Source organism: Spea bombifrons, chromosome 8, assembly GCF_027358695.1.
Source record: "Spea bombifrons isolate aSpeBom1 chromosome 8, aSpeBom1.2.pri, whole genome shotgun sequence".
NCBI lineage: Eukaryota > Metazoa > Chordata > Amphibia > Anura > Pelobatidae > Spea > Spea bombifrons.
In genome coordinates this window covers 34,162,881-34,190,868 of record NC_071094.1, presented here as the reverse complement: position 1 = coordinate 34,190,868, position 27,988 = coordinate 34,162,881, and the positions used below count along the sequence as shown (strand labels likewise).

The 27,988-nt window shown below is 42.4% G+C and overlaps 1 protein-coding gene across 1 annotated transcript; it reads left to right on the top strand.

The window, feature by feature from the left end:
• STK26 (serine/threonine kinase 26) lies at positions 1-23,504 on the top strand. The gene is made up of 11 exons (XM_053473952.1): positions 1-300; positions 14,943-15,173; positions 16,448-16,504; positions 18,323-18,431; positions 18,518-18,675; positions 19,890-20,075; positions 20,959-21,098; positions 21,617-21,710; positions 22,292-22,354; positions 22,599-22,735; positions 22,962-23,504. The coding sequence occupies exons 1-11, from the start codon at positions 259-261 to the stop codon at positions 22,981-22,983; spliced, it is 1,239 nt and encodes a 412-aa protein (XP_053329927.1). The 5' UTR covers positions 1-258; the 3' UTR covers positions 22,984-23,504.
• The last annotated feature ends 4,484 nt before the right edge of the window (positions 23,505-27,988 follow it).

Here is a 27,988-nt window from a genome sequence, read left to right as displayed (position 1 = left end):
CGCATCAGCAGCTGCCGCAGCCTCCCGTCCTCTCCCAACATGGCGCCGCTAACCTGCTGAGCTCTCCCAGCTCCCCGTCCCTGCCGTTCTCCGAGACATGCTCACAGCACCGGCCGATAGCCGGATACCCCTGACCAGCCAGTGCAGCTCCTGAGCCGCGGATACTCGGGCCTGTAGCAGTGCGGGCCCAGCCCCGGAGCCCTCCCCGCCAGTCCTCCTCTCTCTTCTACAGCCGGAGCAGGAGGCCTAGCCGCCGTCATGGCTCACTCCCCGGTAGCAGTGCAAGTCCCCGGGATGCAGGTGAGAGGCACGGAGTGGGAGTCGTAGCTGTCAGGCCGCGGCAGGATAGGGTCAGCCGCCCCGCACCTTGCAATGCCTCCTATGACACATCCAACATAACGCTCGCAGGGCCCTGTCTATACGGAGCAATGCTGGAGCAAAGTGTTACATTTGGAGCAATCACCATGGAAACCAGTAGAATTTTCCTGCCCATTGCTCCACAATGAGAACTTTGCAGCAGGTTAATATTTAGAATGGAATCTATAGGTGCCTGTTTATAATTCTGTTGACGCTGTGTCTCATATCACAGCGTATTACAGGTGAATGCTTCAGAGTTAATCTCCATACAGTGTAGAGCTGTGTGTGTGTGTATATATATATATATATATATATGCATTAGTGTGTATATATAACACTTTCTCCATGGACTGCTTATATGTGCGTGTGGGTATTCATACGTGTAGCTATATGTGTATTATGCTGTTACTTATATGATTAGTTCTGGTGTGTGCTTCATAATTGTTAGTCAAGTGAAACTCTGTGATGAGTTACTTTTCTTTCCATCTTTAAACTCGGCGCTTTGTACCTAAATGCATATTTGTTTATAAAAATGTTCTTTTGGTCCGTCTTGCAGACCTTTTATAAGTAGTCTTCCAGAGCGTTTACACTTTTTGTAGTATTTGCGTTGTCTTCCGTCATCTCCTCCTCTTCTGTGTCTTAACGTTTGTGTTATATCTTAAATTGTGCAATTTCTTACACAACTTAGAAATAATTCGGCCTCAATGTACTTGTTTTGATCCTTTTTTTGTTAGATATGTGACATACGTGTGCCCTAATGCCGCGTATCGGTACAGATGCCTTGTATTCTCTTATCTAAAAGTGATCTCCTGGCGTGGATCTAGTTAATCTGCAACTACCTGGAATCTTCTCAGTACCGGATTCCTGTGTTCTCGCTCTGTCGTCGCTCTGAACTAACCTTGAATTGTATTTCTGCTTCTTTGCTTTCCTTCTTATTGGTGAAAATGCGGATTTCCAAGTCTGAGCACCGCATTGCTTTGTGTTGTTAGTATAGCCTATTGTGTGTGTATAACTGCAACTTTTTTGTTTGTTTATAGAAATATGTAGAATTGTTGTTGTATTTTGTAACGCTTGTGTATGAAGTTTCCAAATCCTGCAATTCAGCGAATTCATGGATTTTCAATGAAACCATTGGAAATAATTAGTCACAGCGGGGTTTGTGCTGTACAGAATGACGTACCTGGAACCTGGCTATTTCAAGGTGACGTGAAGCTTTGAAAGGCAATCAGATTTAATGCTGAAACGGCTTAGGGATCAAAAAAGCCCTGGTGTTGGCGCTGGTGTTGGATTACCAAATATTAGCAGAATTCTTTGTGTTCCAAGGTCATAACTCAGAAATGAAATAGATCTAGCGTATAACCTTTTTATTTTTTGTTCTTGAGTCATATGAGATTGTTCTTGGTCGTGTCCGGTATAGTTATAGATGATGGGCTTATCATGATGGGTTATTTTTACGCGTGCGGCTTCCAGCCGTGGGAAAATAGTGGCTACCAATGGAGATTTTCTCATTTATGATCAGATAAAGGCACGTCATGTCACTGGTGGCCGTTATTGGTATTGGGTACATGCAGGGGTGACACGAAGTATGTTTTATTTCTGCCGGATCTAAAATCAGTAGTGAAGATGCTCTGTTTGTGCCTAATAAGGAGCCTCAACTTTTAACTTAAGGGAGCTTTGGTTTGTAAAGTCTATCATGTGAGATATTTCCCCAGCGTTGGGGTTGATAGTACGTCTGGTCTTGGTGTAGGCTGGAGATACGTTGGCTCGATCTTGGCGCTGAGATTCTCGAGAGGTACCTTGAGGAGCAGCTAAATCGTGACTGCTTAATATCTCGTGTGTCCTGCTAATTTGGCGAACCCGTGACTCTGCAGCAGTACAGTTCTGTGAAGCGGTTTTGTCACTTGTGCCAATGCTTCTTTGACAATGTGGGTATGATTTCGTCCTTCCGGTCTAGTTGTAATGTTTGTATTAATTGTTCGTTGCGTTCCAAACTGCACCATCCAGTCGTTTTTTGTGTTATGCTGGCTCAGGCCCCAGTAATCGCAATATTCTCATACGGTTCACCCCCGTTCTCTATAATACTGTGACGAGCCCAGGTCTGTATGAGATATTTGTATGTTTTGTGTATAATTGGTGATAAATCTCCGGATGCGTAAAGGTTCCGATGTGGGCTTTGTGTTCTGCAGTCTGGGTTTGGCTGATTCCAGAAGACTGGACTGCAATGAATTTATATTTCCCAGGTGTATGGATGGTGAGGTTTCTTTACCTCGGGCAGCTTTGTTTGCTGACAGTTTGGACAGAACGCACCAGCGTGCTCTTAGCTTGTGGCTCTTATATTCCTGGGCCAGCTTGTTACTGGGAATAAAGTGTTTTTATTGTTTGAAAAAAACACCATCTCTTCTGATTTAGCCCTTGGCAACTTCATTGAATCGTTGACTTTTTGCATGTACACACACACACACACACACACACACACACACACACACACAACAGTGCGTGCTACAGTGGTATGTTGGTGGATTATTGGCAATACTGGACAGGGGGCAATTTCTTGTTGCCATGGCGTCCTGGTGCCTGGGGTTTGTTGAACCCTGGTCTTGATAATGAATATGTAATGCTACACTGTCTCCCGTACCAAAGTGTACTGTCAGCGCATGTAGCAGGAATAATCCCTCATTAATTAAAGTAAAATATTGCCTGTTATGCCTGAATACTCATCGGTCAGAGGTTTTGGCCTGTCAATAAAAAAAAAAAAAAAAAAAAAAATTATCAATACAAAGATGAACTTTTTTACTGTACTTAAAAGTGCCATTCAGTCTGAACCTGATCCTTTTCTGCCCACGCTGACACTATAAAAGAATATGGTAACGTGTCATTCAGCCGCTGTGCCGCGTTTCTGACGTTCTATCCATAGCGGCTCCCAAATCTCTGAGCTACACATGGATGTGTAAATACAGTTTAAATCATTGTGTGTGTGTCTCCGGCAGGCGCGTGACATCAGTGCGCGCCAACGAGCTTTGTATTTGCGCAAACCTCGGATTCTGGTTTTCTCACCTTTTTCAGGATATCTTGTTATACCCGAGGCCTGTTTCGGCTCCCAGGTGCTGCAGGGGTGTTATTTGTGGCTGTTGCCTCATACACCGTGTACCCAGGTGGGCTGTAATGCTAGCCTCCCCCCCCCCAACAAATGAGTCCAAGTCCCTGTGTGTCATTCCTTTGGATGTTGTGTTTTTTCTTTAGAAAAATGTGGAAATTTTCACCTGCAGCCTTAATATTTCCACGTCTTGTACGAATCGCCATATTAGCTGCATGTCTTTGCCCGGCAGCTCTTATATCCCCATAAATTGGGTTAAGTCATTCCCGTTTTGCCCATTTAAAACTTTTAACAACGTATTTAGAGTATCCATTAACTTCTAAGCAAAGGCAGCCACAGCCAATCCGTAATGAGACAAGAGACAGGAGGAGGAGTAATCATACATGTCATTAAAACAGTAATGAAGATGGCAGCTCATTTGGGAATACGATTGGGTTGGCTTCTTTTTTAATGTGCAGACGCGTATAATGTATATTAAAGCAATATATATTGAAGTGATGAATGTTATATCCTCAAAAGCTTGGAAATAAACATCATCCAGGATATAAGTTGTAATACTATTTATTCTCTAGACGTTGGAGCTGTCCTTTAAAATGCTGGCCAAGTTGAGGACCCCTGACTTTGGTATATTCACTAGGTTGTCATTTTCTTGGTGGTCATTGTGTACGGCGTACACACGTGTTCCGAACAATTCCTGACGGGTTCTAAGTAATTATGCTTCATCAGCTCTGGTGGGACCGGCCTCCTCCAAAAATGTGTTGACTAAATTACTGATTGCAATCAAGCTGATTTATGATCAGAAAAGTGAAATTATTCTTAAATGATTTTGGGGCTATAATTGAAGTTTTATGTTACGCAGCCAGTTTTTATTCATGCCATGCAGAAATAGTTACCGGATAGGACTTTTTTACAGAAGGTACTCGGTCACCACGTGAGATGCTGTGCGAAGTTACATAGGGTTTTTGGGGTTAGGGAGGACTCCAGTGCCGCACGCAGTTACCTTTTGGGGTGAGTTGGCGCACATCACCCATCAATTGTTCGTGCCGGTTTTGGCTACTTGAAGGAGCCAGTAACCGCCTGGAAATCATTCTCATTGGACACAGAGGGAGCGCTTTCTGCGCATGCATGCAACTTATATGTTGGAGAGGAGTACATATGTCCTGCGTGTCTGCGGACTGGCATACAGAAAATGGGGTAGAAGCCAATGATCTGGGGGTAGGGTGTGGAAAAGAGAGCTAATGCATGGGGGGTATTCTTTAATATGCATTAAAGTGATTATGATGGATGGAGACTAAAAGGGGTAAAAGTTAAGATGGATATGAAGCGATGCCTGGAATTAATGACGTTTGACATTAAAATGGTTCTATAAAGCATATAGAGTGACCGTAAACACTACGTATACTTCTGAATATGAAATAAGACTAGTATTTCTCTGTCTCCAAAAACTTAAAGTGGTGCTCCTGTGTAACAGACCGGCTCCACGTCGTACCCCACGTATTTATCATGTAGAGGATTAAGGCCAAGCAAGTCACATTCCTAAAAGGTGACCAGAAAAGCTACTTAACCTCCTTAGCTGTGGCTGCAGAGACTTTCAGTCCCCGGCCGGCTTCTCGGTTTCTGAAATGCAGAGTCGAGGTGATCTGTATCTAATCAGCGCTTCCCAGACGCTCTTTGCCGGCTTCTTTGTACGGAGCTGCGAGAGGCTGATACTTTATGGATCTGTGCAGAATTTAGGATCTGTCTTGGAATATATGTGGAATGGTTACAGGGACCAAGCAATGCGTTCGTGTCGGCAGCTCGTACATCTCTGCGTTGGAATGGTCACTGTGACAAATACACAAGCTGTAGCAACCGCTATGGGAGAAGACGTAAATCTGCCCGTAGCGTTAATAGCTCCTCGAGCTCTTTAGTTCATTGGCATAGAATCAAAGCCGTGATGTCAACAGTCGGTTGCACAATTAATATATTATTACACAAACCTGTTCCCCAACACAGTTTGTGTAGCAACATCGTAGTATGGATTCTTAAAGGGGAAGCAGCCTTTAGCATGCCATTTATGCATTAAAACTACCTGTAACCCAGTCAGTCAACATTGTTATTTCTGTGTTTGAAAGTGTATAATCTTTAACTCTGTGGGACCTGAGATCTGTCAAATGGTCCAAAAGCAATGGCTTGTCTTAGTGCTGGGCAGGTCAGGCGGTTATTTGGGAGACCTCGACCAGAAGAGACCACAGCAGTCACCCCAGAAACGGCTCACAAGTTGGTCTGGCACGTGGCATGGGTGCAATGGAAGCCTCCTCGGTGGGGTGCCGGCAAACGCAAGAGATCTAGGCCTACATTGCCTTTCTAAATATATATATATATTTAAACATGGCGTGTATGGGGCAACAAAGCAAATTCTTGCCTAAGGCCCTATATGGCCAAGGACTGGCCCCAAGCCACCACGTGTAGTCAGTTTCCTGCCCTGGAGTTACCTCATTTGTCACAAAGGCTGCCTAAAATAATCAATGAGAGAGATATGTTAATAGGGGGTGTAATCGTACAGTTCCTGGGAACGTTTTCCATGCGAGGGGGTCTTGGTAGACGACGGTGTTGGCTTGGCAAACGCTGGAGCTGCCTGGTGGAAAAGTATATCGAAGACAAGGAGATGTATTCAACAAACATCTGCAAAAAAAATATAGCTGGAAACATTTAAAAGAAACCATTATATGCATTAAAGTAATACATGAGGCGGCGTTCTCGTAACTGATCGCTACACGGTGCTGGTGATTTGGGGTATAAATGAGAATTTCCTTTGCGCTCCATGTGATGTCATACAACGCACCCCATGTATTTGCTTCTGCCATTTTTGCAGCGAAACTGAAAAGTGGTCACGTCTGCTACGTTTCTATACACTGTGCTCGGTACAAGTCTCAACATGCCGTCCCTGCTTCTCCTCCCCCAGGCGCAGGTCTCTTTCCTTACACACATGCAATAACATGGAGATTGATAAATCGACTGTAATGCAGTGGGGCTTAAAGTGCCTTTATGGTCTGATCTTAGCTGTATCCCTGCCCCTCGTGACCAAGAATTCACACCCGTTAGTATTTTGTGCAACAAGGACAAGGGCTCGTCCATAGCATTGCGTATAGAGAGCTAAAAAAGGATGGAGAGAGAAAAAGATGGGAAGATAGATACGCGGGAAGAATGTAAACCCCCCTCCCATACTAGACAAAATTGCTGAAAGACTGCGTGTATCTTATGTTTTAATAAACTACTTTTTTTTTATTTTAAGTAAGTCTTATTTGTTAAAATATCACTTAATAGTATTTAAAGCCAAATATGCTTTTTTTCAGGCCAACATAGAAAAAGATGTATGGCTGGACCATTCTGTTTGAGAAAAGTGGCTTTTGCTGTCCTGATCACTTAAGCGACATCTTTTTGCCAATAAATTGTATCATCTTTGTTTAAAAACCCCAGGAGCTGTCGCTTGATGACTTTTTACCAAAACTAAATTTAGGATAAATGTAGTGTTTACTTCTTGTTTTGTGATTGTTTTGGTGGTATTTGGTTTAAAAGGCTGTTAAAGTGCAAAATGTCAAGGAAGTTGTCTGCATCTGTGGTATAAAATGAGCTTGTGTAATAAAGACTGAGGGATCTCAATGTCCCCAGCTGGGGGGTGAAAAGAGAGATGGGGGGGGTGATAGAAACCTATAAACACATAAAGGGATTTAACAAAGCACAGGAAGGAAGTTCATTTCAAAGAAGAGGTTATAATCTACAACTAGCTGATTAAATACCTGCTTATAATGTAAAGATGTTTTACTGAGGTGGGTGGTAGATAAATAGAACAGCTCTCCAGTAGAAGTGGTAGAGGCTGATGCAGTGAGGGCGTTGTAAACATGATTGGGGTAAGCATATTGCTATCCCAATTGTATATAATTACCCCTTATAACAATGACCCTCTCCTGTTACCCTTGGCAGGGTATACATGCTCCTCCTCGCTCAAACGCCTCTATTTTTAAACAATGCATGGAAAGTGCTTCTGTTCCTTTAATCTGTAGATTTTTAGTGTACTTTGACACCCCAGCGCCCCCGCCGTACCCCCCTCCACCCTTCCCATTACTTTATATTGCTACCGATGTTGCACTGAAAAGGTTTTCCAGCTAGCATCCGCAACCGTCGTGTGCTGTTACAGCCTGTCCCACATTACTTATATTTTTCTGCTAGGAAGTTACATGGCCCCCCTGCAATGTGATTTCAATGGTACAATAAGGTCAGGACTGTGGGGGTCCTCACAGGATAGTTTTGCTCTATTGTATTCGGCGCTGCCTTTAGTCGGTTGCCAGCATTGTTATCTCCTTGCTGGATTCACATTAATAAGTCTTGCTGGCCTCTATTCTGCGCGTTTCCTCGATTCCTTTCGGGAACTAGGAACATCCCCAGAGCCCTTGATGGTTCGTTGCTTATTGTAGAGCTTTCTGGAGAGTCTCTAAAGCCTCAGCGGTTCAGGTCAGGTTAGCTTTTTCCTCTGAGTTATTCTCCATTACGTAGTATATTCTAACCGGACTAAATCGTGCCTTCGTTGAATCTAATCCTAAAGGCTGTCTGGGTTTGGGGTTTTTTCCCCTTCTAATTCCAAATAAGCCAGCATCGTCTCTTTTTGTATTTAAACGGTCAGGCATCCTATCAGTGCCCGTTACACCGGGAGTCTAATCTGCTCTATTGAAGGTTCCTTTTAGTGTTCTGGGTATTTAAAAAGTCACCGCCGCCCTAACCTGTTCTATTTACGTGTCAGAAGTCGATGTCCTTTTACGGTTTCATTAACATTCTTTAGTTGACTGTCATAAGAAGTGCCAACAGCCGTAGTAACACAATCTCCGGCTCTGTTACATGGAAAGCCACTTTAAAAGGAACACCTTATCTCGGTGGTGAAAAAATATCCCTTTTAAAGACGGCGAGAGCGCAGACGTGTTCAAGTTGAATTACCTGTCTCTTTTCTTCCTGATGATTTTGTCCAGGAAGACTTTCTGTCCCGGGTGTGCCTTCTGTAAATTGACCAGACTTGGATCTAATGCGGTGTGTGTCCTGCCCACGTGAACTGTGTGTTCTTCATAAAACATGTATTTGTGACGTAATTAATGGCCGGTCCGTGGCACCATCGAATGTTTTACATCTGATATTAACAGTAATGGTCTGGCCTGATGAGAACTATAAGAGTTATGGGCTCCTCTGCCGCGACAGTCTCTTGACTATATTAATGCGCGGCTGCTTTAAGTGGAATTGTCACATTGATCAGAAGCATATCAGATTTTGGCGTCCATTTGGGAAAACCGCTATTCTTAAAAAGCTTTTACAAACCTTAAAAAATATCTGTTAGACTAGTTCCAAAGTTTTAAGATGTTATGTACTTCTGCTTCATGTCGGTCGTATTTGGAACACCGGAATGCACCCTACTTCCTCCGCTTCACAGACTTTAATATTGAGTTTTAGAACTGGTTAGGGAATCAATGGTCTAGGACTCTATTTGGGTGCAGTTTGGGGTCTCTGTCACTTCACTATTACGTATGAAAGGCATGATTGATTAATGCATCATTCAATGGGTGGGGAGGCGTTCAAGAAACCTCCCGGATTTTTCATTATATGAGCCGGCCAAGTTCTGCCTGCAGCAGAAGATCACTGGGGTTGGACCTCGATGAAGTCAAGGAGCTGAAACTCAACTCTCCTGCAAACTGTCCCGTTAGTGAATAGACCCTGATGTGTTTGATACATGGGCAGGGTTCTCTATGAATAATTCTGTGTGTACTTGGCTACTCTGGCTGCTTGGTTATTGAAGCAACTCCATCTACCATTTGTCATTCTCCAGTTCCTTGAGTGTCAGGCTTGGAAAGAGATCTTTCAATGATTGAAATGAGCACTTTACTCCCACGTGCCCCGTCACACATATCTATGAGGGTACAAAATCTGCTTCCCTAGTGGTAAGCCCTCACTACGTTTGTGAGCAAACCCTTGGTTTTTGGACTTGCTCAACATAATACCCGGTTTCATGTACTAGATTGTCATAGCCTGCCAAATCGGCAAATGCGAATGCTGCCCGTCTGCTGGACTCCTGTTACCCTCGCTTGAGCAACAAAAAAGATCTGCTGTCTTCATGTGTTGTCGAGAGTGTAATTAAGGAAGCACATTATGTTTTTATTACTGGTTTGATAATTTGTATTAGACACTACATATAGCATGCGGAGTCCAGGAAGGAGTTTTTGAGACAGTTTGCTTTGAGGGCGAGAGTATGGTATGGAGCACAATAATGTTAGGTGACCTCCTACATCTTGGTAACAAACATGCTTGGTGCAGTGACCGTTGTCATTCTTAAAAGCTTCCCTTAACATATCCTTGGATCTCATATGCTGCATATAAATCCTAAATGAATATCACACCTGTCTCATGTTCTCTGGTGAATTATGTACAAAGTGGAGGTGGGTTTTGGACCCAGAATATTCAGTTTTTCCATTGAGTATATGTATCGTATTAAGCTCTGCATAAAGTGTTGGCGCCATATAAATAATATAATGGGTGCCTCCTTCTAGGAAAAGAATGCTTAGTTTCAGTATGAGGGTTGTTTAGAACAGGGGTTGCTGGTTCACAAAATGTGGTTTCTTGCTATCACACATAATTGTGCCATAAGAATAAATGTTTAATGCCACCTTCTACACGACTCGGGTTAATAGAGCAAGTGACGCGGTACAACAGAATGTGGTCTATCCGGTTCCTTTGCGCCTGTTGCCCTTTGACATGACAGCACCACACCTGTATGCAGAATGTCATCAGGAAACATTGTGAGCACTCGGTCCGCGCACGACGACTGAAACTGCCACCTCTCACTTTATTCTCGGTTCAAAAATATTTATTTTTGTCCTGTTATGAGTTATGTTATCACTAGGGGTGTGTATGTGTATGTGTGTGTATGTATATCTTCTCTTTGCCTAATGTATCAGTTTGTCTTTGTCAGTCCTAGTGTCAGACCCCTTGAGAATATGTATTTTAAAAGGTTTGAGTAAATTGCTGGCTCTATATAAATAAAAGATTGTGTGTGTATATAACATCCCCCCCCGCTACTGACTGCAGGGAGAGGGGCGATGAAGTAACGCTCTGATGCACAGAGTTAGGAAATGGTTTGCATGTATGTGAGAAGATGTTTCCACTCGATGTCTACTTCCTGGCTCTCGGCTCTGTGTTCTGTTTGGTAGATGCCGCTAGTGTAGCTAAAAGGGTTAATATATTAAGCTGCCAGTTACTGTTATATGCAATATTGCTATCTAGCCGGTGACCTGCTCTGTATTCTCGCTGTCTGCTTATTATATTTGCTTGTGTTGTCCCTTTGCACGTACTGTGTTTAAGGGACACGTAGCTATGGCTCCTACAGATTCCTGCAATTTTTAACCCCTTAATACCCTGCACTTAGGCTTTCCTGATTACCATGGCATTTTTATTTTGCATACAGTCTATAGCCGAGTGTCCCTTAGGGCCCGCGTTACTGGAGATCTCTCTTTAATGATCAGAGTTTTGTTGTCGGGGTAAAGATTTTCCCAGAGTGGAAACCTTGTCTCATTTTCTTAAGTAACCTGTCTTGTCTTGTGTTCTCGGGATTATCACAGACTATAATTATAACAGTAAAGGTCTCGTACTTCCACCCACTCTGCAGTGTAATTCATATTCTATTGAACTCTTTGATTTTTTTTTAAACCTTTGTTAAATTGGCACTAGTTAAAATTAGTGGATGTATAATATGTATATATAATATATATTAAGCATGTATGTAGATGCTTAACCTTTTCTGTGTGCAAAGCAGTGCTGTTCAGACAAGTAGACACATGGCTGCCCCGTTTAACCCACACCCTGGGTTGATGTCTGGATGTTTGTCTGCCGTTTGCCAGCGTAATTGCCGGGATGGTTATTTGCATTTACAGAATGGTGGCGTGACTCATGACTTATCATGGCCTGCTTTAACACAAGCCAACAATGTTCATGATGAATGACCCTTTATATCTGAGTACACACAACATGATTGTGCGCTGTTCTCATCATAGAATGCAGTTCAGTGGCTTCATCTGACCTCGCGCTGACCTCACGCTGACCTGCAGGGACGAGCGTTATGAATAGTCTTGGTATTGCTCAATATGTAAATGTGTTAAGCAGTCGGGTGTCATGGAAGATAAAATACCTTGAGAACGCTTCTGTGACTTCCTGTTTGGTAACGGAGGATCGGGACTTAACGAAGGAACTTGGGGACAAAACAAATCTCTTGGTGCAGAATTAGCCACATGGCAGAAGATACTTTTAGTTTCAGAGCAGTTTCCAGTAATTGGTGATGCAGGGTGTGACTGAGCCTGCAAACAACAGATAAGACTCCATGTGTGTGTTCAACAGGGCAAACGGTCACGTTCTTTTCTCCATAGTCCCTCTATTACCCAGGTATATAGGAATACTCCCTAACATGTATGTGGGGTGGGGGGTGACGCAGTCGCTGATGATCCTCTTATTTTTTTTTATAATTACTAAATCTGCCCAATATCTCCAGATAATAGAAGGAATATTTGTATTGAATCTGGTTGGCATTGGCAGCATTAGAAGTAGAGCTGAAACAACGAATCGATAAAATCGATAATAATCGATAACGGAAATCATCGATAACGATTTCCGTTATCGATTAATCGAGTGATCAATTCGTTGTTGGAGCACTCGGCTCCTTTTACTTACCTCCGCGAGCGTTCCCCGCTTCTGCTACACGCTCTGCAGTCTCCGCCTTCTTTTAGCTACGTGACGGATGTGACGCGTTCCGGAGGTAAGTATTCTTCATGTCTATGTGCACGGATCGCACAGAGCCACTCGCACAGAGCGAATCGCTCTGTGCGAATGGAGCCACTCGCACAGAGCGGTTCGCTCTGTGCGAGTGGCTCCACTCGCACAGAGCGGTTCGCTCTGTGCGAGTGGCTCCACTCGCACAGAGCGGTTCGCTCTGTGCGAGTGGCTCCACTCGCACAGAGCGGTTCGCTCTGTGCGAGTGGCTCCATTCGCACAGAGCGGTTCGCTCTGTGCGAGTGGCTCCATTCGCACAGAGCGGTTCGCTCTGTGCGAGTGGCTCCATTCGCACAGAGCGGTTCGCTCTGTGCGAGTGGCTCCATTCGCACAGAGCGGTTCGCTCTGTGCGAGTGGCTCCATTCGCACAGAGCGGTTCGCTCTGTGCGAGTGGCTCCATTCGCACAGAGCGGTTCGCTCTGTGCGAGTGGCTCCATTCGCACAGAGCGGTTCGCTCTGTGCGAGTGGCTCCATTCGCACAGAGCGGTTCGCTCTGTGCGAGTGGCTCCATTCGCACAGAGCGGTTCGTGAGTGGGGGTGGGGGTGCAGGGCAGAGTGGGGGTGGGGGTGCAGGGCAGAGTGGGGGTGGGGGGTGCAGGGCAGGAGACTGGGTGCAGGGCAGAGTGGGGGTGGGGATGCAGGGTGTGAGTGTGGGTGCAGAGCAGAGTGGGAGACTGGGTGCAGGGCAGAGTGGGGGTGGGGATGCAGGGCAGGGTGTGAGTGTGGGTGCAGGGCAGAGTGGGTGCAGGGCAGAGTGTGAGTGTGGGGGCAGGGCAGAATGTGGGGGCAGGGCTGGGTGCAGGGCAGAGTTAGAGACTGGGTGCAGGGGCACAGTGCAAAGTGCTGGGTGCAAAGTGCCAGTGCTGGGTGCAAAGTGCCAGGGCTGGGTGCAAAGTGCTGGGTGCAAAGTGCCAGGGCTGGGTGCAAAGTGCAAAGTGCTGGTGCAAAGTGCTGAATGCTGGGTGCAAAGTGCTGGATGCAAAGTGCCAGGGCTGGGGCAAAGTGCTGGGTGCAAAGTGCTGGGTGCAAAGTGCCAGGGCTGGGTGCAAAGTGCTGGGTGCAAAGTGCTGGGTGCAAAGTGCTGGGTGCAAAGTGCTGGGTGCAAAGTGCAAAGTGCTGGGGCAAAGTTTCTTGAACAGTAATAGTCCACCTCTTTTCAGAATGTTTGGGGTTATTTTGTTTCATAAATATTGTGTTTGGGTTCTTGTACTTTGAAAATATTGTTTTTTATTACATCATAACAAAATAAGAATGTTAATGTAAATTTTATTAAAATAATCGTTAGTTGCAGCCCTAATTAGAAGCAGTTAAACAGGGAGATAGCGGAGAAGAATTTTAGGTAGCTTTTGTCTACAATTAGAACTACATTCTCTGCTTTTTGGATATATTGGGTTTTAAACTTGCGGCTAACTTTATAGGAAAGCTGTGACCTGCGGGAAAAGAAGTCCTGTTCTGAATTGCACTCTCTTGCTCGTTTTGGCTGCCAGAGTTAGCAGGGTTTTAATAATCGCACTAATGCTGAGAACAAGAAGCTAGGATGGCTCCGTCTATGATACATACATATGGAGTTGTATGTATGTATATGTGTGTATATATATATATATATATATATATATATATATATATATATATATATATATATATATATATATAATCTATATCTTTTTTTAATCTGTAAACATTATAGCAAACACTTCAGTGTATAATGTAGGCTACAGTCCGCCATTGATGTGAGTGAACCGCATATTAGTCCATTTGTAATACATTCTCTTGCAGTAGGATGGCTCTCGTTTTCCTCCTCGCCCTCCTTGTCTCTGCTGAAAGTAGGAAGCGTAGAAAGTGTGTTTCCTGCACTAATGCTGCAGCTTCTCCAATTCATTAATAGGTTCACTCAAAGTATGGATTCTAGATTAATAAAGCTTTTTTTTTATGTGGATTGGTAGAATTCTGTTTTCTTGGTTAGAAAAACACGAGATGGTTTAATTATTTTACGGAAGCTCTCGGGGCTGGTAAATATGGTAAAACCACGTTTTTCGCAGCATATTGGGGCAATCCAGGAATCGTGTAGTCACTGATGGAACCTAAATTGCGTGTTTTTATATAAATATATATATTTTTTTGTGTGCATCTTGGCTTCTAAAACAAACTCCTGCAAGTCTTCCTTCCAAATCCCTTGTACCGATGACCAACCTGATTTCAAACCCTTGAAGCTCAGCTCGTTTTCTTTATGAAGACCTTATTTCTAACATCATGACCTTTTGTTAAATCCTCAAGTTTAATTTTATTTTTTGTTCTTCCAGTGAAGAGGGCAGAAATGCGATCTAAATTCCCATTACTTTCTGTAACTGTCTTCATGGAACTGGAAGGCTCCTGGCTCCTGACCATCTTTTCTCTCTGGTTGAGACTTGTTGTTTTTTATGTGGAAAGGACATCAGTCTCTGACTTCTCGCGTGTAGTCCGTGTTAGACGGCGTGGCTGCGAAGGCCAGCAGGACCTACCTGTTTAGCGATACGGGGATTGGTTTTCTGGCAGTCGGAGGTCCTGTGTATATTTCACCATGAACCAAACTTTAAATACCTATAAACTCACAAACCCATTCACACCTACAATGAATCCCCATTTATCTTTCTTTTTTAACTTTCTTTTATTCATTTTGTAGAACCACCGAGCTGATCCAGAAGAGTTATTCACAAAACTCGAACGCATCGGCAAGGGTTCCTTTGGCGAAGTCTTTAAAGGGATTGATAACCGGACTCAGCATGTGGTTGCCATTAAAATTATTGATCTGGAAGAAGCAGAGGATGAGATAGAAGATATACAACAAGAAATAACAGTCCTTAGCCAGTGCGACAGCCCGTATGTGACTAAATACTACGGATCCTACTTGAAGGTACCACCACTGTTACACACAAATTCTACACAAAAGCACACAGTGATGGCCCTAAACTCACTACATTGTACAGAATGTGAGATATTTAGAGGGTTATTGGTAAGGTGTTGCACAGTTTTGGCTATCGGTTCATTAGGTCCACCAGCTACCGTACGTTTGTCCCGCAGTAGGCTTCTCTCTACTTCATTCAGCTGGAGAAAGCTCTGTGTTATTTCATTGAGCCCTCAGTTGTTTGTCGACCGTTTTTGGTCAAAAGGTTATGACCTCACTAAAACCTAGTTTGGTAGAAAATACTGAACCGTCTACTGTATAGAACAGGGGGTGTGTAACCTGTGGCCCTCCAGATGCTGCAGGACTACATCTCATTCTCTTTCAGCTAAGGGGCTGGCTGAGGAGTATGGGAGATGTAGTCCTGCAGCAGCTGGAGGGCCGCAGGTTGGACACCCCTGGTATAGAAGCTACTTACTTACCAGAATACACCTTACAGAATGTTCAAAGCATCTTTCAAGGAAGGATTTGCAATCAAAGATCTTAATGGTTGTGGAAAGCAGGACATAGGAGTTAAAATGATCCACGGTGACCAAAGCGTCAAGAGGAATACTGCAATATTTTATCATTGAAAATTGCGATTTGGTTTGCTGAATATATTATCCAAAAAACAGTATTTTGTGTTTTTAGGATTACGATTATATTCATTTATTTTAGCATCAGCTCCTAAGGTACAGGTTTCATGCAAGCTTGCCATATGTGAATTTCATTTTGTAGCCTTAATTTGATTTGTCATTTTATCCACTAAGCCCTAAAAATAATTTTGGCTTCTCCAACAAACCAAGTGTATTTTAAGCTGCTGTCGAAAAGTCCCTATATTTAAAAAAAAAAAAAAAAAAAAAAAAATCTGCTTGTTTGTGGAAACTTAGTATCTAAGAGTACGTGGAGATTTTCGATTTCCTTATTACTTGTAACATAGTCGCTCTGAAATGTGAAAATAAACTGATGACTTTTTTCCCTTTACCTTGTGTTTTTACTTTTCCTACTAATGCTCTGCTAAAAAAGCACTATTTGTTGAATAAGAAATCATCTTGTTCCCTGTGAATGGCTGCCTTTGGCATCCTATATGTTTTAAAAGTTTATTTTATTTTGGTTTTTGTATAGAATACAATAATAACAATGTAACACCAATATTCATCGTCTGATCTCAATTCTGGTATCTTAATTTCACTGATATTGAAAAGGCTCAGTGTAATTTATGATATGACTTTAATATTGTCTTCCAGGGCACTAAGTTATGGATCATAATGGAATATTTAGGCGGCGGGTCTGCCTTAGATCTAGTAAGTAACTTTTTATTTTTCTCCTCCTGTACTGTCTTTATAAGATTGCTTACATCGGCGTCTCCTGGGAAGATTGTGTTAAATGAATCATTGCAGCTTTTAAACAACGTCCGGATTTTCCCCTATGTTATATAATGTGAAAATCAAGCGTCTGCTGCATGATGCTGACTAGAAGCAACTTCATTGCATGGACGTCTTCGTCGGTGTGATTTAGTCGGTGGCCTTGTGTGCTTGCATCCGTTTAGAGGTCCGTGTGGCGTTTCCAGCCTAGCGGCAGACGCTGTAATCCGCGGACAATGACTGCACCTTTCCAACACCTGCTCGCAAACAGCAGTCTTATTTTCTTTGCACGAATGGGCCGTTCCTGCCTCTCGAGTGACGATGCAAATCGTTTGTATTGTAATTCAGGGGTAGCCAGAAAGCCGGCGCATACTCGGTTCTGATGGAGGCTTCCTTCGGTGTGGGCAGACAACACGAGTGCTGCCTTCTGGACGTCGTATTACGTTAACTTTATTTTAACCTAAACCTCCATGGCTTTGTCTGTTAACAGCGCAACAATTAACATCCTTTACTTTTAGAAACACTTCGTGCTTCCATAGATATTGTGTAGAGTAATGCCATAACTTTGGTTTGTGTAGAAAAAAAAAAATCGTAGACCACGAACATGCGGGGAAAATGTTGCCTTTCCATATACAGAACATGGGGTGAAATAGCTGCTTTCCCTTCCGAGCAGTAGGGTTGTGATCTCGATATAGAACGCTTGTGTATACCGCTGGATTCCGTGTGCATCGCTTCCTGATGGGTGTAGGTCTGTCACGGTGCCGTCGTTCTGCTTCGCGGTGTCGGAAAACGAGAGACACAAAGCAGCTTTTCAGCGCTTCCTGATTTCCATACCTAAAAGCCATAAGCCTGCTGAACATAAGTGTGTTTGTTTGGTCTGAAATCCAGTCCCTTACACTTTTGTTCCACAAATGGCCTGCCAAAATGTTTTTTTGTCTATTTAAGGACTGGAAAGAAATGAAATGGAGTTTACAGTTTGTTTACAGAGTTCTTATTTCCACGGGCTGGGCGTGAGATACCTGTGTGGAATAAAGAGGTCCTTTCATGCGGCGGCTCTGATGGTTAAAGAACAGGGCTGTCTCTCTTACACCGGTACTCGGAAGCCAAACACGGCTTTATTGAATGCCCTCTTTCTTCTAGCCATGTGTACATCATTCATAAGAGGCCAAGACGCACGTAACTCTGTGTCCAATCACATTACCAATAGCCAACACCTTTTTCCTGTAATTATACAATGCCCAGTTTGGTAAAAAAAACAAAACACGTTTTTAACGGTCTGGTACATGGCTTCATGGAATCACCGGCATGTATGCTATTGTTCATACAAAGAGGTGCTGGTATGTATAGATCAGGCTAAAATTCCGAGCAAAGTCCAGCAGTGCTAGTATTTATTAGCAAACTCTCCCTGAACACGAAACAACCTGCGCACGGGTTAATCATTGAATTCTTTTAAAGCCGGTCTTATACAAGTTTCAGCTGTAATTGTAGGTATTGTACCGGTGCTGTGCGAGTTATTCTACAAGATGGGCAAAGGGCAGATATTATGAGACTTCCCAAAGTTTCAGTAGCTCCTGCTACGCTTGTCAAAGGCTTGCGCAATCTCTTGGTTTAAATGTTTGTGTATTTTAACCCTTTTGTCTTCCTGAGGGGTAGGGGAAGCATCTCACACGCCTGTGCGTTTAATGCAAGATGTTCACGTTTTAAGTCCATTTCTCCACTTCCAGAGCTGTAAACTGATGTTTCTCCCTTTTTTTTCAGCTGCGTGTTGGTCCGTTTGATGAATTCCAGATTGCTACCATGTTGAAAGAAATCTTGAAAGGTCTCGATTATCTGCATTCTGAGAATAAAATTCACAGGGACATCAAAGGTTTGAATGGAGACGCTTTCTGATCTGTTTACCCCACCGACTACAGCGAGAGCGCATTCCACATCTTGTTCTCTTCTGTCTTACAGCTGCCAATGTGCTGCTATCTGAACAGGGAGATGTGAAACTGGCCGATTTTGGTGTTGCCGGACAGCTTACAGATACACAAATTAAGAGAAACACATTTGTAGGCACCCCTTTCTGGATGGCTCCAGAGGTCATACAGCAATCTGCTTATGATTCTAAGGTGAGCTCCTATAACGCCGGAGGATAAATACCACGGAGGGGCGCAGACCGGGCAACCAGACATTAACCTTCCAATGTGGTTGAATAGGGCCAATGGAGTATCTTGTTTTTGAGGGCTGGGCCATGCAAACACGCTGGATCCATCATGTGGATGGCTTTTACAGCGCACTGCAGTCCGGCACAATTCATTCATCTTTATATATTTCATGGTCGTGAAAGGGTAGTGTGTGTGTGTGTGTGTGTGTGTGTGTGTGTCAGGGCATTATGTGAAAGTGTCCTTTTACTAACCATCTATAATCCTGAGCAATGGTCTCCTGATACTGCTTGTCTCATAATCAGTCCGCTCCCAAAATCACATAAAGAAGCCGTGCGTCAGCGCTTGAGTTGTTAAGTCTTGCTCCTGTGAATAATCGTATGTAAAGTAATGTACCTTGTAATGCACAGCTTTTGACTGGCAGGTCAATACTACGTGTCATAAACCAGTCATGTAGCTGATAAGTGTACGTGACGTGCAGTAAAGCATTTTAACACTTTATTAATCTGTGACACGTTTTAAAAGTGCCCCCATACCTACGGACTAGTTGGAAAAGTGTTTTTCACGACCACCCAGCGCTCCTGCTGGGAATGTTGGTAGCAGGTCAGCAACAGGCAGAAGCAAACACAGATGGCATCGCTGTCCCTTCTGTAGGTAGCTTAGAGAGAAGCGGCATGATTAGCGCTTTCCCAGAGGGAAATGGGGTGATATGAAAGCCATCGCACTGATTGTTTTGTTGGAAACATTGACTTCAGCTGCTTGTCACACGACTTGCTCGTCGGCATATGGATTTTTTTACTTAAGCATTTTAAGAATTTGTTTCTTATATCCTTATAAAGTAACAACCCATTTCTTCTTGTTAATATTGCTGCTTTATAATTTAGTGCCTTTTCAATAAACACTCAATTACTACGGCCCCTGTGTCGAAACTTTTTGTATCGGCCGTTAGGGAGAATGAATCGAAGGCGTGTGAACCTGGTGCACGCGTCTGACAGTAAGCGGTGTGCTGAATGCCAGCACCTCCCGTTTTACCCTTTATAAAGATAAATACTGAAGGGGATAGAAAGGGGGCTATACATCTAGAGCCACCAAAACAGGCGTTTAGGGCTGTGACTAAATAACGGCGTAAGTGTGTGTGCATGCTTGCAGTAGGAACTATATAACGTTCTTTGTGTTTTTAGGCCGATATTTGGTCTCTGGGGATTACCGCGATTGAACTAGCCAAAGGCGAGCCCCCCAATTCAGACATGCATCCTATGAGGGTATTATTTCTCATCCCTAAAAACAATCCACCCACTTTAACAGGAGATTTCAGCAAACCTTTCAAAGAGTTTATTGATGCCTGCTTAAACAAGGACCCAACATTTGTGAGTATTTTACCTGTTTTCATTTCTTTATTTTTAACTTCTGAATTCCAAAAGACACTAATACTTTATTAAAGCAAATTTTGGGTATATTTATAATCTGGTTTTTGGTTTGTTTAATGACACTATAATTTGCTGAGGTCTAGTCTGGAGCGAGGAAGAAATGGTCAAAGAACAAATTGTGTGTATTGAGAACCTGTATTGTAGAAAGTGTACAGACATTTGGCTTTGGGGGGAAACACCCCAAAAGCCAATAATAAGGCCGTGGTTTTAAAAGGAACGTTTAAAAATCACTTAGAACTTTCTTGGGAATGTATGGCATCTGCCCCGCTCTTTCAAAGAAGAAAATAGTGTTTAGAGCCGCCTTTACTGTAGGTGTTGTGCCCAAAATCCTGAGATTTTCAGCCAATTACATTGTTTCCTTAACCATCGTTCCCCTTTTTTTAATTTTTTTTGTGCAACGACACTGGCTAAGCGTAGGATCATTGATTGCCTCCTAAGTACTTTTTTAACCCCTGGACGCCGCCATCATTGAAAAGCATATATAGACTTTCAATATGATGAATGGGAGCGATCGTATGCCCCTACTTCTCATTTTTTTTGGAGTTGCTGGATGCCTCAAGGTCGAGGCATTACAGCATCACCAGCTGAGTGAAGAAATCAATGGCTTATCGCTTTCTACACTTGTTTAAACGCTTGAAGTGCCAGGCATCTCAACAGTTGCATTAATATGATTATTATTTATTATGAATATTATTATTCAAGGGTTATGAGAAACTGGTATATTAAAGAGGGCACTGCTCTCAAACTTATAATGTATTGGAATATTGTGTTTTATTAGTCATGAGCATCTAACAGTATTGCTATCTTGCATTTTCATGTCTAGCGCCCCACAGCGAAAGAACTGCTGAAGCACAAGTTTATCGTGAAGAATGCCAAAAGGACATCTCACCTGACAGAGCTGATTGACAGGTTTAAGAGATGGAAGGCAGAAGGGCACAGCGACTCGGGCTCTGATTCAGACCCGTAAGTGGCTCGATAATCAATGTGCTGCTGCGTCTGGTGTTATGAGCTCTGGAGTAATTATTTAAGGAGCGATTTATATTTTCAGATCTTGCCGATCTCTAGCATTTAGCAAGTCAATAGAGCAATGGCCATAGCAGTCGATGGAAAGCTCCTGCTGATTTTATAAAATCACTTTACCTGTGTATTTACCTGTATTATTTAAGTATAACCTCCATAGTGAGAACAGTGTTGGAGCAGCCAGCAATGATCAATAGTTTAGTTTGACCGTAAATCCTAGTGTTAGTTAGTTTTGATCTTTGACCAATAAGAAGCCTAGCCTGGGTTTAAATACCAAGCCAAATGAAGTAAATGTTACTTTCCAGGCAGTAGGGCGTTGGTTGATGCCTACGGCTCCTACCTATTGCATGAAATCAGTTCCCTGGATCATTAGTTGGTGATCAATTAAACTTTCCCTCTGCCGTCTTAATAGAAAAACTGTAGCTTTAATGCAAGTTTTTTTTTTTTCCCATCTTCTGCAGTGAGCCAAATGATAAAGAAAATAATTCGCACCCAGAGTGGAATTTTACTACTGTTCGGAAGAAGCCCGATACAAAGAAGATGCAGAATGGAACAGTACGTCTTGCTTCCCCCCCCCCTTGCTGTCGATGTGCAAATTAGTTATGAGCCTTGACATGTTGTGTGTCTTGTTCCATTTTTGCCTTTTTCACTTGTTTTTTATAAGAACTATTTATTTTTTTCCTGTTAACACGTCACATTTAGTTGGGACTGATGGCGAAGTGTGTCTCTAGTTCTTATTTGCCAACCCATGATCCTCTACTATTAGCGAAACTGGACCAGAAAATCTCTGAAATCACATTAATATTTACGGTGCAAACGCTGTGGAACATCCTTATACTAGCAACGTATTGTGGCAGAAATGATAAAATGCGTACAGATGTTGGGTTAAGCAGGTTTGGCTCCTTAGTGTCTGATAACGGGCAAAGAAAGTCAAGACACTGCATTTATTACCGGCAAATCCCACTGACTTAAAACAAGGACACCGAAAAATCAGTTACTTTTCTTGAAAACGTTGCTGGCTACTGTACTGTCGTTATAAATGTCGCATATAAGGAAAAATGTTGAGTTTCCCTCTAACGTTATGCTTTTGTTTTGCTGCGCTGACACTTAATGGGTTTCTTTCCTCTCTTGCTTAGGACCAAGATCTTGTGAAGACCTTGAGCTCTTTATCAGTGATCATTGCACCAGTGTTTGCTGAGGTAAACTTTCTCCTCCATGCTTATGTCTGTCTGGTCCGTGACGTTATGTAGGCGTAAGAGGTCGCGGGCCATATGTGGATATCAAAGGCTTTTGTACTGCACATCATCTCAGATAAACCCATAGGCTTTATTGCACCGGGTTACTGATTTAAGGTTTGCTTCTGCACGATATGGCAACCTCTAGATAAGAAAGTTGGAAAGTTCTGATATACAGAATTGCGTGGCTGACCGTGTCTTCTTTCAGCTTAAACAGCAGGACCGGAATAACACAGTGAGGAAAAATGCGATTGAAGAACTAGAAAAAAGTATGAATCTAGCTGAGGCCACGTACCCGGGAATTACTGACAAGATGGTAAAGAAACTAATGGAAAAATTCCAAAAGTAAGTACCCTTATAATTAACTAGAGTGCTAGCGATAGAGTGCTACAGAGTTAGTAACTAGCTATGCTCCGTCACGGCCTTCATCTGCTTCCTCCCATCCTTCCGTAATAAATACTTTCCAATGTTGTTCTGTAGAGTTTTGCCCAGAAGTCTGCCAATGAATGAAGTTAGCGATTCTATAGTTCCTTTTATTAACTTAAAACGTATGTTTTGGTCACTTTAACAGGTTCTCCGTCAGCGACTCCTAAGTGTCTTCTGATGAGCATGACACCACTGTTAGCGGAAAGGGAGAGGCATACCCACCAAAACTACTCCAAGCCTTGGCCGTGCTTAGCTTTTTCAGCTCCTTGTGCCTTTTTGGATCTCTGCAAAACACAACATTGTTCATGATCGACAGTTTGGAAGGAAACTCCATTTTTTTTTTTTTTTCTCGTGATGGTGTAAATGGTTTTATATTTTCAGGAAATTATTTTGTAAAGACTGACTTTTATTACTGTTTTCATCCTTTGTTTAATTCTGTAAATGTTGATATGTTTTGCTCTTGGGTAACAATTGCTCAGTTAAGTGACGTGCAAGTAACAGTATGTTGTGGTGGTTGTGTTGCACTGTACACTGATGGAATCTACTGGTCTTTTTTCCTTTTTTTTTTTTTTTTTCTTTCTGAAATCTTTTGCCATTTCTTTAAGAAGTGGTAGGAAGTGCGCGTGTGCGCCTCACCTTAGCAGGGGTATATTGTTGCTGCTGTACAGTAAAGCATTTACTTGTGACACCTCTGGCTCGTGTAGACCATGAGCAGACTCTCGTCTGTACTTAACTGTAGTTGCTCTACTCCAGCAATTGCCATAACTTGTAACTTAGTGGGACCAGAGGGCTTACAAGAAACCCCACTGGCCTCACAGGGGTTAAAGTTTATTTCCTCTCCCTTTCCGGCTTGACTGAAATGCCAAGTGCCACATACCCAGAACACATATCACATCACTGCTCTCATTCAGTTAACTTCGTGATACATTGTCACAACCTTCTATGTATCCTCCAGAGCGCAGCCCCCACCTCCCGTTTGTTTCGTTTTAACATCCAACTGCTGGAACATTTTACATCCATACCTCCTTATGGTTTGCAATACGATGCAGGTAGGATTGTAAGATCTGTTGCATTTAATAATGCGTCCCCTTAGACCTTTTATACCTTACACCTGGACCGAGCATCCATTCCGGTAGCAGTACTTGTTCGTAAAATGCAGTTGCTGTGTTCGAACGCTGTGTTGTCTCATGAGGTCTTTCAAGCAATGTAGTTTTGCTTTCTTAAAGGGCAATTAAAGCAATACTTTTTTTTTTTAACTTTTTATTTTCCATAGACAAAGTATTTGTCTCGAGGAATTAAACTCGGACTGCCGGTGGAGTTTTCTGGCAATTAAGAGTTAAGCTGTCGGGGGGGAGGTAAGAGGTAAAATGTACAATATATGCTACAGTCAAGGCAGGGTATCATGCGAAGAGTCCAGAGACAATGGTTTGCACCAGCATTCCCCAGTACCACATTTCCAATGTAATATATTCCATTTTTTTTTTCCTTGTGCTTAAAAGCGCCATTGCGTATTTATACTCCTGTGAAAGTGAATTTTAAATATGTATTTAGCATTTAATATTCAAGCAACTAAGTTATAGATAACTCTTTCACACACATGCAAACTTGTTGTTTGGCAGTAAAACAAAAAATCCTTTCTAAGCAGCAGGCAGAACTGTAAATAATAAGTGCTATATTTATGGTACTGCTAAATGGGATGTGTTCTGTCTGATTCGTCCCATGTATATAGAATGCAATCAGTTGATTTGAGCATGAACGTAAACTTTTTGTTCTTTAAAGTAGGATATATATGAAATATATATATTCTACACTTACGCGGACATATAATTTGCCAGGATGTGTTCATTTTATGGTTTGAGCCATGGTTTATATATAGAGTTAACGGAATTAAACGTGCCAGGGCTTTCGGCAAGTTATTTCTCCCCTGCAGTGGTGGCCGGTCTCTTGCACTGAAGAATTTACAACCTAAAACAATCTGCCAAATCTATAAAATGTAACGGTGCGTGACAGGCGCATACTGCTTTTTTTTTGTCAAATTGCCATTACAGTGTTGGATATATTTTTTGTTAAACTAAATTCTCTCTCGGTGTTAAGAGAAAATGACCTCCAGTTTCTGATGCGAATGAGCATGCTGTAGTGTCAGGACACGTAAGGCAATTCGCTTTCTCACTTGCAGCGTAAATCCTTCATTTGTTGTGACGAACTGGTAGTGTTTTGTCAAAATGAAAACTAAGCCAAAAATACAAATTGCTCTTGTACAAAATGAACCTTTTTCTTACATTCACAAATATATCTGTAAACATTTCCATGATCTTCCAGAACTGTGCTTTAAATGCTGTTTTGTGTTTAACCAGTAGGGGGAGCGGTTGCCCTGATGTTTTGCTAACCTCCCAAGCAATGCAGAAGAGGATGCGTGTAGAAAAATAATAAAACAAGCAAACCCCCCCCGACCTGTATGAATGCGCATCAGAAACGTCCAGCATGAGAGAGGCATCGAGTTTTCTTTGCTGAATGAGTGCGCCACCTCCTGAGACCCTGAGAAGGGCAACTAAAATAAACATTCGAGGCTCTTTAATGTGCTGTCAGGATTTGGAAGCGTTTACCGATATTTGTCTGTGTTTAAAATATTACCTTTATGCTAGGAGCAACTTGAATTTTGGCGTTGGTTTTCATTTAAATGCACCTACCGTCCCTTATGCCGATTATGAGGTTCTTGTGTTGGAATTAAACAGGTGGCAGAGGGCTATAGCTCTGGCATTTAAAAAATATATATATACTGTTCATCCTAACCCCAAGAAAACAGTAGCCCTGCAGTAGTTCAGTGTTGCCCCCTACCTGGTGCTTTGTCTTGGCTGGGCACATAGTATGGTGCAGTTGGCTATTACTATGTAACTGGTGCCTCCATCCCACAGGGGCCGCAAAGGGCAAGATGTATTTTGAACCCTTAAGAGAATAACTCTTTGGCTCCTGTACCATCAATTATAGCCTTTATTAAGGTTAGAAAGCCTCCTTCGTTTAGCGGTGGGGGGGTCTTTGCACTCTCTATTGTCCCAGACACCCCTTCTACGGAAGAATGCATATCACTGTACTATCATGAGTACCGAGTACTTTAATGTGCATTCGTCCAAAATAAAAACTGCAAAATAGACATTATGAAAATGTAAAGCGGCCCCCCAGCTCAGTTTAAGATGTTGGACTGCATTTCCCATCATCTCTTGAACCTGAGGGATAGGTCAAAGGTCATGGAAGTTGTGGTCCATATTACAAAGTTAATAAGATCCGGGGATGTTTTTCTTGTTGACTTGAAGGTGCTCTTCTACTAACCTCAGCCGAATATATGTGTCCCTTCTCCCTCTGGAGCCGATAATTAGTCAGTGGTCACACATTACTCCAAATTACAGCATGCTTATTTCTACTGTGGGTTAGTCTAACCGGAACGTAAATGGCTGTTTTAACAGAGAAAAGACACTTGAAATAACAGGACTGGCAAATGCCAAGGAGCGAGAGAATCAGTGGTGCCTACACAATTAAGTTGACTTTTTAATTATTTTTTTTCTGCTTTTTTATTTTAATGACCGTTTCTGTTTGCGTTATCTGCTTGCTAACTGAAACTCACTTCAAATTTATATCTCAAAGTCTGAAAATAGTTTTTCAAAAACAATGTTATGAATAAAATATTTTTATAAATATATAAGGAGTAAAAGTTGTAAATACAGTTGATCAAGAAAGCTTTATAAAATAACTTCACAGATAGAGGAAAAAAAAATAAAAAATGACAAAAACAGTGGTACCCATATATCCTTCATAGTTAATTACTCCTGTAAATCTGTTAATAGAGTAAGCTTATTTCGATATTTCAGGGGATTTTAAATGGTTTAAGAATAAATATTTAAATTCTGTTAAAGATTGCATTTGCATTTGTGTGTGTTTATTTTGTGTGTCGCCATCAGCCATTAATGACCCGATGTGTTCTTTGGGGCTTATTCACTAAAGAGTTAATTGCAGGAGAGTTTGGGTTTAAATTTTCTGAATTCGTTGTACGTTGTAATGGGTCGTCCTAATGTCTCTGCATGAATTGATGAGCATGCCTTGCATAATAACAAGGTAATGTTCAATTCATATCATTTTATTATTGGCAGCTCAACCTGCAGGATCTATACGTTCAAGAAATGATCGAGCAGAGCATGAGAGGTTTCGGCCGGTGCACAACTCGTGTCTTATAGGCGGTATACGGGAAGACTAGTTCTGCTGACCATCTCCCTGTGGTGGCTTCTCCATGTTTTTACACACACACACACACACACACACACACACACACACACACACACACACACACACACACACACACACACACACTAGCATATGTGCCCGTCATTAGCGTGTCTTAAAATCTTTGTCTTTCTCCTCTTCTCTAATTATTTTCCTCTCCTTACCCTTCCTCTCCTTAACTGCCTGCCCCAGATCGTCTTGGGTTTCATCAAGCAGGCAGGTTGCTCTTGTTAAAGTTTATTGGAGTCATACTTTTTCCTGACAGATGCCGCCATTCTACAGAACCAAGCAGAGAAACCGCTCTCGCGTGGGAATTCTAACACAGAGTGGGACAGGTACCAGAATGAATCATGGGCCTGTCCAGAGGGGCCAACACTTCCTCCTGTGATAATGCTATTATGTAGAAAGAGAAACAGATCAGCAGGATATAAATACGGTGTTCAAACACTTTTTTTTTCTCTTTCACCATATTTAATCACACTTTTGCCCTCTAATTGCATCTGATCTCTTGCTGATAAATCTCTTGCTGATTAGCAGCTAATCTTCTGTAAATCAAACAGTAGGGATAGCCCCAGGCCCAAAGTGCCCCAAGTGTTGAATTCTGCATACAGTTGCTTATTGCTAAAATACATTTAATGTAAACCATTTGAATTTGACATATATTGATTACAGCATAATAGGCAAACCAATTTGGTAGGTGGAGCTGTTTGGCCATGGGGCGAGGCTAGCTCCAGAGTAGGTGTGGCCAAACCCTTCTCCCCTCCCTGGAGAAAGGAAACCTCCCACATTGGATTGATTCACAAATAAACATGAGCAGAACTACACGGTGCAGCCATTTGTACTTCATTTTATTTTTTGTAAATTCTACAGCGTCTGTACAAAATCAACTGAAAGCGTAATTAC